Genomic DNA, 12,428 nt, shown 5'->3' with positions numbered 1-12,428 from the left:
AGAAGCTAACAGTGGGGACAACCCAAAAAACCCAACCTATCAGCAGTGGCCTATCTTGTCCAAAAAATCCCTCTAAAGCCAGATTTTTAGGTTTTCAAACAGAAATCATTTGTATCTTCCACATCTATGAAAAACATTGAAATACCTGCAGCATGAGGGCATGAGGTGAATGAACAAAAATAGAAGGGTTATCCTTAGGGGACGACTCTAGACACAGCTGTGCATCTGTAGCCCTTGGATTGTACATAAAAGCAATAGCACTGGATAGCTTGCCATCATATAGCAACAATTTGTGATGTTCATCCAGGAAGAGATCACTTTCTGCCTTGAATTTGAATGTTCCCTGGAAGTTGAGGAAGGAAAAAAAAAAGATTATACACATTGAGAATATGGTTTTGAAGACAAATATTGCCAAACAATTACTAAAACATTGCTGCTTCAATCCAGCAATATTTCAGAAGGAAGAGGTATCATAAGAACATCAACTTAAAGTCAATCTTAAAGAGTTGGAAATGTAGAATTGGAGTGGTTTGGGGTGGGTTTTTTGAACCTTTGAAGAATGACATTGCCAAAAAGGCAGGTAATGTAAAAGAAACACATTAGCTAGGAAACAGACTGACAGTCAGCAATGCTCACTCAGAAGGAACTAATAATTGAGGAGCACACAGAATAGGAACCATCTTTTTTAGCGTATGTTTGTACAGCTGCTAGGGAATAACAGTGTGCAATTAGTGCCCCTCAGGCTACAACAAAACAAATAATAAATCACTGCAACAAAACTAATCCTCAGCCCTGATTTCACACATTAACAAAAATTACTAGCACAATATAAAGCTACATTTCTAAAACAACTACACCATACTTGATCTAAAGAGTCTTGTTAGAATTTAACTATGGAGACTTTACAATCAGTTCTGAGATACCTTATATCCCAGACCAAGCTGATAAATGGCAAAGATCTGAGCAGCATTGAGAGCCTCACTGAAGAGGTAAACGGATGTCATTTGCCCACAAAACACTCGATTGGCATCTGCTGTTTCTGAAGAACCCAGGAAACATTTGTCAAACGTCTGAAAATGAAACAAAACCCAGTTAACGGGGTTTAATCAAGCTACACGAGCAAATCACACAAAGAATATACATACTATCAGGGAATATTATTTTTACATAAACAAGCATTTGAGAGTCCCTGCAGGAAAAGAAAAATGATCACATTTCTGAGATGTATAAAAGCAGATTCTATTCCTCCACCAAAAAGTTACGCATTTTATTTCAATTTTTTTTAAAGCATAAAACAAGGAAGGTTTATTAACAACGCTAAAGGAAGGAAGGTTTAAATTGGATATTAGGGGGAAGTTTTTTTACAGAGAGAGTGGTGAGGTGCTAGAACGGGCTGCCCAGAGGGGTGGTGGGTGCCCCATCCCTTGGGGTGTTCAAGGCCAGGTTGGATGGGGTCCTGGGCAACCTTGTGTAGCTCCAGGCCTGGAGGTTGGTGACCCTGCCTGTGGCAGGGGGGTTGGAGCTCTGTGATCCTTGGGGTCCCTTCAAACCCAGACCAGTCTGGGATTCTATGAATAAAATAACAAAGGATATCTACTAATCCATCTAGATGATCAACTATGGATATTAATGCACAGGAATTACTCACATCGCTGGTGTTGACAAACCATGTTATCTCTCCGTAAGACGCCAGCTCCCCATTCACATAACATCGAAGTTCACTGTTCTTCCAGCGGTTATAGATGTGTACTATAGTAACCATATACCACTAAACAGTAAGAAAACAAGTCATACTAACATATAGACACTTAATGTAGCTTAAGCATTATAGTGGGGTACAGAAGAACAAGTTCATCTATTTATGTGAATTAAATTCCGACTGAAAGATTTCTTTTCAGTCCAAAAGAGAAGGCACTGGTGAGTTTTCTTGCATAGCTCTGTCTAAGGGTAATATGCCATTATTTCCACAAGAAGTAGACACAGAAGCTTAACAGATCTTTATGGCAATGCTGAGCCAAATCACACCGAAACCACTGTGTAAATAAGTTTTAAGTTTGGTTACTCTTAGCATGATGGACTACTGCAAATGTCATTCCAAAAAGCAAGGATGGCTCCAGACTAAAGACTTTCAAAGGCTGTGCATGTCAAATGATCACAAACAGAATCCATATTTACAGCAAGGGATTACTGATAAGAAATTCCTGAGGAGGTCTGTTCTCTCACAAAGTGTTTACACCAGTTGCTCCAGAAACATTAGCCAAATATCTAATTGAAAAACGAAACATTTTCAAACAGCATAGTACTGTTGAATAGGCAAGCAAGCCTGGAGCATTGATAATAAAATAAACTCCTATTTTAATTCTTAGATTTAAAAAGAAACATAAAATAAACCACTGAATGCAATGAGACTGTTTTCTGGACAGTCTGAATGAACATAAAGTGCAGCATTCTTTCAAGAATGAATCTGTTGTTCTCTCACATGAAAGAATATCAAGCTCCTATTAAAAGTCCTAGCTTAATTAGGAAAAGGAAATGCAGGTAAGAAATCATGTTTTCTTAAAATAACACTGCATCTGTACACATTGAGTAAATCATGACAAAGAGGAGCTGTAGCAAAACCCTTTAGGAAAAGAAAAGACCATTTAAAGGTGGGAGAAAACTATGTTTAACTATGTATAAGCAGACAAGGAAAAAAATATCACAAGACTTGTAACTTTCAAGCTGTGTATGTGTACTGCAAATCCTCAGAGAACTCACACAAGCCTCCCAAATTCCTAAAACTTCTGGTAAACTGCATTTCCTAGCTCTTTCTTACATATTTTGTACATAAAACTAACAAGAAATCAGAATTCAGAACATAAATTTGTTTTTCTCATTGCAGTATAAAGTTCTTCTAGAGAAAGAGGAGCCTAATCAATAGCTAGTCAATACATATTTAAATTCATGAAGCTCATTTGAAAGATTTTATTATCTTTACTCACCTTTTGTGGTTTGAAATCAAACTTTACACAATGCTGGAAACCTTTTCCCTTTGATTTTATGGACGTTACAATCAAGCAGCCTCCAACAAAGTGAGCAGAATAACCCAGTCCTTTGTTTGTTCGAAAACTAGGAAATTAGGACAAAATCAGCATGTACACAGATGGAAGCAATGATAAGCAGTTAAAAGAAACAACATCAGAAATACAGCTTTATGTAGTACTCACCAATATAAGTAAGGCTTATCCTTATCCACATTGATATTATTTACAGGATCCATTCTTAGCCAAGTGTGGAAAGTAAACCCGTTCTGGTACGGCCACTTGGCTATAGGAGGTAAGGCAATAGCCTAAAGAAAGCAAAAAATGTTGTTTATGTATAAAAATCATCAGCAAAATGCTAGGAGCATACAGCTTAAGATGCATACTACAAATGTGTACTGATGTACAGATACACACTAGAAATGCAGAGACTAGAAATGTGTAGCTTGTTAAAATAAGTCTAGTTTCACTTCTGTGCTTTTTGTACTTCATTGTTAAAATAATTAATCTAAATATTTTGAAAATGCTCTTTATATCTCAAAAGAAGATTATTATATCCCAGAGAAGATTATTAATAGTAACACACAGTTTAAGAATTTAATTCTTTAGTAGAAGCCTTACAACATAAAAACTCCTCAAAATGAAAGTTTAAGTTGATTTGGTTTTGTGGCAATCTGTCAGAATAATCAGATTTATAAACTTATTTCCATATAGTGCTGGTGTTCAGGAAAAAAAATGATTATGATGGTCACAAAGTCATATACATTTCACTTAACAGGCACTTTTTTCTCTTGAAACTTGTGTCTATGTAGCCTTCCAGTTAGAATTTGAGAGAGGTATAAACTTTCCTTTAAAAAAACCCCAAAAAAACCCAAAAAAAACCCTGCTGCACAACAGCAGATGAAAGAGCAGAGTGAGAATATGAGAGAGAAACAACTCTGCAGACACCACGGTCAGTGACAGAGGGGGAGAAGTTCCCCAGGCACTGGAGTAGAGATTCTGTTGCAGCCCGTGGAGGTTCATGGTGGAGCCATATCCACCTGCAGCCCGTGGGGCACCCCACACCAGAGCAGGTGGATGTGCCTAAAAGGAGGCTGACATCCCATGGGAAGCCTGCACTGGAACAGGCTCCTGGCAGGACCCATAGGCCCATGGAGAACCCACACTGGAGCAGCCTGCTCCTGAAGGCCTGTACCTCATGGAAGAGACCCACACCAGGGCAGTTTGTGAAGAACTGCAACCTATGGGAAGGACCCACACTGGAGAAGGATGTGGAGGACCATCTCCCATCCCACTACAGCAGGGGAAGAGTGCAAGGAGAAAGGAGCAAAGACAACATGTGATGAACTTATTGCAACCCGTTTCCCATCCTTCTATGCTGCTCAGCAGGAGGAGGAGAGAAATTTGGATTGAAATTGAGCCCAGGAAGAAGGGAGGAGTCATGGAAGGTGTTTTAAGATTTGTTTTTATTTCACATTATCCTACTCTGACTTAGTTGGTAATAAATTACATTAATTTCCCCAGGCTGAGCCCACTGTGCCTGTGACTGTACTGGTGAGTGATCTCCCCGGCCCCACCTCACCCCACAAGCCTTTCATTGTACTTTCTCTCCCCTATCCAGTTGAGGAGGGGAGGGACAGAGCAGCTTGTTGGGCACCTGGTGTCCAGCCAAGGTCAACCCACCACAAAACCACTCTCACATTTACTGAATACTAACCCAAACACCACTCCTACTGAAGTGTAAGAGTGAAAAGCAGGCAGATGCTCCCTGCAACAAGAGTTAACTGAACCAGTCTGAAACCAAAAAGCCTCATTTATATCTGTTCTTTATGCACTAATGATTGTCCTTCTATAGTGATCATGCACATCTATTATAAGCATAACTTATTTTGGCATCATGTAGGTGCCAGGTTAAATCTGGGTAAAACTCTGTATCTATGACAATGACAGATGAGACCAAAGAACACCACAAATGAAAATAAACAATGGCCACAATGGAACAACAAACAAACAAGAAACTTAAAAACAGCTACATACTGCAGCACTTTTTCCTGGGAAGTTGAAGAAGGCATCAGGTCCATACTTCTGAGGCATGTGCTTCAACACAGACAGTAACTTCCCAGCATGTGGTGGCTGACAAAGAGAATTATTACACTTGTCAATAAATAACACACACCTATAAGAAAGAAGAGGCTATAGACACCAAAAAAAAAATACTTAATTTCAACACATTTTAAAGCTTTGCACACAGTTGAGTAATACTCTGCTAAGACACTTAGCACTTCCAATAAACAACATTAAGAGAGTCATGGATACCTTCACACCCTAGTGGGTACGCTGAAATACAGTCAGTTTGATAACTAAATTCAGGACATAAAGGCCAGAGCAGCTTTCATCCACCACAGACTAAACTGATCCTGAAGGTTGTTTTCTCCCTCTACCTGTTCATTCTCACCAGTGCTACTGTTTGTGTGGATGTGTTGTGTGCTGAAGGAAATTTAACTGATCCAGCTGAAAACTAATTCAGGAAAAACAAATGCAAACAAATTCCAAGTGACAGCAGCTCTGAAGCCCACGCCAGCACAAGGGAAGCGAGGGAGTACCCAGCTAAAGGGAGATGGAGAACCAGCAAGACTAGTATATGACTACAGTCCTGATGAACATAAACTCTCCTTGATTACAACTTTCATGTAAGTCCATGGAGAAAGATTGAAGACTCAAGGGCAGTTAGGAGCACCTGAACCAAGCACTGGGTGTGAATCACAGAATCGTAAGGGTTGGAAAGGACCTCCAGAAATCATCAGGTCCAGCCCCCTGCCAAAGCAGGGTCCCTAGGACAGGTCACACAGGTCAGGGTCCAGATGGGGCTGGAATCTCTCCAGAGAAGGAGACTCCACACCCCCTGGGTAGCCTGTCCCAGGGCTCCCTCACCCTCACCGGGAAGAAGTTCTTCCCCACATTGGGGAGGAACTTCCCCTGCTCCAACTTGAGGCCATCGCCCCTTGTCCTGTCCCCACAGACACTGAGAAGAGGCTGCCCATGTCCCCCTGTGTCCCACCCTTCAGCTATTGATCCCCATTGATCAGATCCCCTCTCAGGCTGCTTCTCTCCAGGCTGAACAGCCCCAGCTCACTCAGCCTTTCCTTGAAGGGGAGATGCTCCAGGCCCTTCATCCCCTTCGCAGCCTCCGCTGGACTCTCTCCAGGAGAACCCTGGCTTTTTTGTCCCAGGGAGCCCAGAACTGGACACAACACTCCAGATGGGGCCTGACCAGGGCAGAGCAGAGGGGGAGGATCCCCTCCTTTGACCTGCTGGACACGCTCCTTTTAAAGCGCCACAAGTACATTAATAACGCTTAGTACTGCCCCACCAACACCCTAACTCTGCACTGATTTTGTTGTAATAGGCAGAAACTATAAAATCCAAATCAAGTGAGTTCACAGCAAGAAAACTACAGCAAATACTGGTCACAGCAACAAAACAATTTTGTGGGTCTTCCTTTACAACTCACTAACTTTCCAGTAGATCCCTTTTTAAACTACAGTTTTTAACTTCTGATCTTCTCCTCAAAGTGCCCTGTCTCCTCCTTCTTGTAAGAAGCTTAGTAAACTAAGCATTGTGTGATCCCTCAAAAAGATTTCCAGTGTTCCATATTTATAGTTAGAGAAACTGCATTTCTTGATTCTGAATTAAAATTATGGGGGGAACACGAAGAACTTCTTCGATGTCTTTAGCACTACAGAGTTGAACCAGGTACTTTGTGTTGTAGCCAAACACCTTGTATCTTTACAGCACTGCTGGTTTTAAGAGCTGTGCAGCTCTTCAGCAGTGCAACTGTGGCACTTCTCCTTTCCTCTACATCTAGTCTTCAATAACGAAAGGAAATTAAATGCAAATAGCAGATAGACAGGAAATTTTAAAAGTTAATGTTACGGAGACAACGCTAATCTATAGTTAAATATACTCTATATGTTCAATTATTATGTTTTAACCCTCTATTATTAAATGTAGAGTATTCAGAGTATTTTTATTTGCCCAAGTGAAGACCTCCCCTATGGAGAGAGGCTGAGGGAGCTGGGCTGGTTCAGCCTGGAGAAGAGAAGGCTGTGGGGGGACCTCACTGCAGCCTTCCCACCCCTGAAGGGAGCAGAGAGACAGGAGGGGAATCAGCTTGTTCAAGGGCAGAGACTGGCAGGACAAGGGGGATGGAGTGAAGCTGGAGGAGGGAAGGGTTAGATGAGATCTTAGTTCTTTGAAGAGAGAGTGGTGAGGGGCTGGAAGGGGCTGCCCAGAGAGGGGGTGGGTGCCCCATCCCTGGGGGTGTTCAAGGCCAGGTTGGATGGGGCCCTGGGCAACCTTGTGTAGCTCCAGGCCTGGAGGTTGGTGGCCCTGCCTGTGGCAGGAGGTTGGAGCTCTGTGATCCTTGGGGTCTCTTCCAACCCAGACCAGTCTATGATTCTATGAACTCCAAAGCTATATATTTCAAACAGTTGATTACTATATTATTTATGCATACTGCCTTTTCTATTAAATACATCTTCAAAACCATATATGAAGCAGACACTGTGCTACCTTTTCTCAACACTAGGATCATTATTTAGAGATAACAGGAGCTGAATTAAAATTCAAAGCAGGGACAACTATTGTTAAAATAGTTCCCAATACCAGCAAAACAATAATTTTTTGTTAAAGAAAACTTTATCAAGTGGCCTCCACTCAACATACACATTTTGACTTCAGGGAAAGGGATTCTCAACAGTTGAAGGAGACCCTCTTCTCCCTTTCTAGTTCAGAGGAACAGGAGAAAACACATGATGCAATTTTCAGGCTGGACCTTATTTCCTTCATTTTAATTCTGGCACAAATTCTCACATCCCTCCGTAGATATTTGTTTTTTAATCTTCAAGTAAAGAAGAGCAATTTGAAAACAGGAACACAATGAAGTGCCTAAGTAGACTTTTTTTATTGATGTCTCTTCTGTCTTAAAAAAGATCTTTTTTCCTTCCATTTCACATAACTGGAATTACAATTTAAAAAAACACATTTGCATAAAACCACTTTCCTAGACTCACCATATTATTCCCAGGGGTTCTCAAAAAAACCAAAAATCCAATTTTTTTTTTTAGAAAACACCCATCAATCCAGCCCACAGATCCAGAAGGAAATTTAATTTCATCATTCTCCTACTCTACCTATTCTAATTGCTTGCAAGTAGGAAAATTCATTCATGTAATACCACAAAGCATCCTGTATTTCTTGGTACACTGTAAACGTTACCAAACAGCCTCTTAGCTTGTCAACATGAGGAAAAATACAAGCAACACTACAAAAATGGTTTCATGCTTTCTTTTACCCATCTCCCTTTTTCTCCTTGAAGCTTGCTGAAGAATAACTTTAGCTCTCGAACAGTCAAGTTATAGCTCGCCAACACGCCCAGCATGTCCACTAAGAGATCTGAAAAGAAAAGAGAACAGCAAAAGAATTGCTAGATCAAATACGATGTCACATTTCTATCCTTCATTGAATGTGTTTCCATCAGATTTTGCAGCAAAGGAATGTAGTTTGAGGCATGCACTGGGTGAGCCTGTACCTGCAATCATGTTGTCAGCTTTATCAATCCTCTTGAGCACTTGCTCGACGAGCCCCACCTCTGTGCACGCCTGGAGATTGCGGATGCTCTTCTTCAGAATCGCTGTAAACAGGCTCCACACCTCAGCCTGGCAGGTGACATCACACTTGTCCAACAAGTCTACCATGCAGGTGATGCCCTCTCCTTCTTGGATGATAAAGTTCATTTCCAAGTCAAACTGGCCTCCAACAAGCTTTCAGGCAAAAAATTAACAAAAAAAAAAAAAGAAAAAGAAAAACACCTTAAGACAACTGCATCAAAGCACCACTCTGTGTTTGAAGTTATTGACTCTGCAAGAAGAAAGCTATCCAAGATGTAAGCCAAAAAAACATAAAGCCAACATCAGTATAATCAAGTCTTAATCTTCCCCCATTCCAAGTTTTGTTGAGTTCCTTCAAAGGTGCTCCTAACACATTATCTACTATCAGACAACTGGTGCACAAGAACATTTGGGTAGTTTATCATGTAGATGTCCTGAGCTGCCTCTCACAGTTGAGAAGTGAGAGGCCCAAGTGAGCGTTCCCAAACAGCTGAGGACACCACGTCTGCTAAGATACCTCAGATGGCCTGAGCAGCCCGGAAAGCTTTGCTTCACATGTGCTTAACATGCCTCAAGTAAGAGGGCAGATCTAGCTAAAAAGAGCTGATGCATATCAGAAATACTGTCAAAACACTTCAGAGTCATTCCTGAGACACTGAGTAAAGCTGGCTAAGCATTAACTGCCAGTTTCACTAGTAGCCACAGGTACTGAAAGGAAGAAGAGACTCACTGTATTCACACGTATGTGAAACAGCAGCACTGTTTGAAACCTGTGACGATGCTCAGACTAAAACACTGAAATCCAGTACAGTTTCAGGTCTCCTGGGTGCAGGCCTTGTTTGAACATGTGCTGAGGATGTACCCACATACATACATGCCAAGAGATGGAGGACGGAAGGAAATAACCTACTCCATTCTCATCTGTGTTCTCCAGTAAAATAAAAATTCCAGTTGAAGATGGGTTGTACCAATCCTCTACCCCAATTCCTCCCTATCCACTTTTTAAACTCTTTATGGATTTTTCCTGGGGGTGTTCAAAGCCAGGTTGGATGGGGCCCTGGGCAACCTTGTATAGATCCAGGTCTGGTGGTTGGTGGCCCTGCCTGTGGCAGGGGGGCTGGAGCTCTGTGATCCCTGGGATCCCTTCCAACCCAGACCGGTCTATGGTTCTATGATTTAGAACTTTATTAAACTTAACCTGACAAAACACTCATTATATACTGGCATGCAAACAGGAATTCAGAAAGAATTGACTCAAATGAACAAAACAGACTCATGATCAAAAGTACTTCAGTATTTCTACATGTTTGTCTAATGAAAGATGTTATTTGTCCTACATGGTATTCCTTTCAAAGGCTTTCACCGTTAACAGCCTCACTACTGTCATTTGCCAACACCACACCATGTCCAAACTGCCTCAAAAATCATATCCTAACTTAGCTTCCATATTAGCTCCAACAGCTTTGCTCAGCTAGTCAGGATCTGGAGACAAACTTACCCAATGGGACAGAATATATGCTCTTCATTAACTGCTGAAATTACCATACGTTTTCCTCAAGTGTCTAAATCTTGTCACTTTGAAGAAGCAATCTTTGGTCTTCTGGGCATAAATCAGTAATGCCAAAGACCACAAGAAGCCAGAGAAACTTACAGCTTTTATGACAGAATAGACAATGTCTCATAGCAAGGATTTCTAAACAGTAATTTACACTTTTCCATTTTCTCCCCTCTTGGTGACGAAAAGTAATTATGCAATTTACTCTCAGATGCTTCCTTAATATCCAGGGAAACCACAGGAACTGAATGGGGAGACTTGAATTATATTCCCAGCTTCTCTATATCAACTCACGCTGTCAACTCAAACAAATCTATCAAGTCATCATCATCCTCCAAGCCTCAGTTTTCCCCTTCCATAAGATGGGGCAGAGGTCTACCTCAAGAAAGCTCCGTAAGGTAGAATCCAAGGGACAATGCTGAGCAGGATGGATTAAGGTAGAATTATCACAAGATGAATACAAAATAAAAGTAGGCAGCCCCCACTTAAAAAAGAAACAAAACATCAAAATGTCTTGAACAAAACACTTGAGAATGTTCAGCATATAACCAATGTTACACTTCATGTTACACTAAAATTATCACCCTCTGCAAAACAGAGGTGTCCCTCAAGCAGCCACCCTCTTTCTCACCACCAAGGTAAGGAACAAAAAACACCCTGCATTCTGAGTACAGACAGGATAGCTGAAGGTTAAATCCCTCCCACAAAACACCTGCTAATTCGTAACAAGAAATTCACCTCTTTATGCATTCGGTTTTAACTATGAGCCAACCATCAATTATCACACCAAAACCCTGTACAGCAACTAGAGGTGACCTTACCTTCACCCTATAGTCTACTCCACCAATCTTTCATTTTTGGCTACACTATTATCAGTAACCACCCATCCAGGAAGCTGTCAAATTAGGTTTCCAATCTAATCTGCAAACATAAGCATTTCAGTGAGTGTGTTCCAGAAATAACAGGCTAGGGTAGAAATAATTACCATGTTCACATTTCCATTAAGGTAAGAGAGGACAAAAAAAAACCCCAACAGAGAAAGCAATATACCAAAGGCACAGGGCTGCTGATGTACTTACTATATGTATGCATCCCTATTAGATACACACAAGCACATCCCCCCCCCATCCCGCTACCCCCCACCACTTCCCTGGTATTTCACATTAACCCTTTCTAATGGTGATTTGAAACTGATCAACCTTCAAAACACAAATTTGTTTCCAATGACAGGGATCATAATCCAGGTCCGTGCATTGGCTAGTTATTATCTGAGCAGCAGTAATGGCTGTGCACAGCAAAATGTAATCTTCCCAAATGTCACGGTAAGTTATGAATATCTGAGCAGCTTAATGCACCTTACTAGCCATGAAGTGTGAGAATGTAATCTTATTACCTTTTTTATGGTTGTATTTTTTTGAATAATGTAGCCTTTGAACTGATGTATAGTCTTTCCTTGCACTTTAGCATGATTTGGTCTCCTATGTCGTGCAGTACATTTTTCAAAATTCACCAATTCAACGTATTTTAAGTCCCACGCTGAGCTGCATAAACAATCTTTATAGCAACCCAGAGGGTGGCATAACGTTTTCTTCCTTCAGCATATAAGTATAACCTTACAGGAAGGGGTTTTAAGTGCAGTATTCAAATGCATCCTCACAAATTTTACATTTGCCAGTTACATTTACCTTCAAAAAATATATATAAACTAAACCAATCACTCAAGCTTTTTGGTAAAACACTTTTACCTTTAGCTGATTGAGGACAGGGAGAACACTTGAAGAAAATTTTTAACTACACATTCAAAACATGATTTTTTTTTCCCCCCTTAAGGGAACTAAATTAACTTCTCCCCCTCTGCTCTAGTGAGACCCCACCTGGAATATTAGGCCCGGTTCTGGGCCCCTCAGTTCCAGAAGGACATAGAACTCCTTAAAAGAGCCCAGCCCAGGGACACCAAGATGATTGGGAGTGAAACACCCTTATGAGGAGAGGCTGAGGGAGCTGGGCCTCTTTAGCCTGGAGAAGAGGAGACTGAGGGGTGACCTCATCAATGTCTATCAATATGTAAAGGGTGAGAGTCAGGAGGCTGGAGCCAGGCTCTGCTCAGGGGTGGCAGCGACAGGACAAGGGGCAGCGGGTGCAGCTGGAGCAGAGGAGGTTCCATGGGAACATAAGGAGGAGCTT

General features: G+C 41.3%; 1 protein-coding gene across 3 annotated transcripts in view; it reads right to left on the bottom strand.

The window, feature by feature from the left end:
- Positions 1–12,428, bottom strand: part of LRBA (LPS responsive beige-like anchor protein) — a gene marked incomplete at its 5' end in the record, with an annotated part of 423,662 nt that overhangs the window by 369,834 nt on the left and 41,400 nt on the right. For all 3 annotated transcript variants that reach the window (XM_084266649.1, XM_084266650.1, XM_084266651.1), the window contains 8 exons: positions 146–343; positions 924–1,070; positions 1,649–1,768; positions 2,982–3,108; positions 3,207–3,328; positions 5,058–5,153; positions 8,374–8,474; positions 8,611–8,842. In XM_084266649.1, coding sequence (XP_084122775.1) covers positions 146–343; positions 924–1,070; positions 1,649–1,768; positions 2,982–3,108; positions 3,207–3,328; positions 5,058–5,153; positions 8,374–8,474; positions 8,611–8,842 — 1,143 coding nt within the window. The remainder of the gene's footprint in view (positions 1–145; positions 344–923; positions 1,071–1,648; positions 1,769–2,981; positions 3,109–3,206; positions 3,329–5,057; positions 5,154–8,373; positions 8,475–8,610; positions 8,843–12,428) is intronic.

The sequence above is a fragment of the Gallinula chloropus genome (assembly GCF_964237585.1).
Source record: "Gallinula chloropus genome assembly, chromosome: 7".
Classification (NCBI taxonomy): domain Eukaryota; kingdom Metazoa; phylum Chordata; class Aves; order Gruiformes; family Rallidae; genus Gallinula; species Gallinula chloropus.
This window is presented reverse-complemented; position numbering and strand designations above follow the sequence as displayed.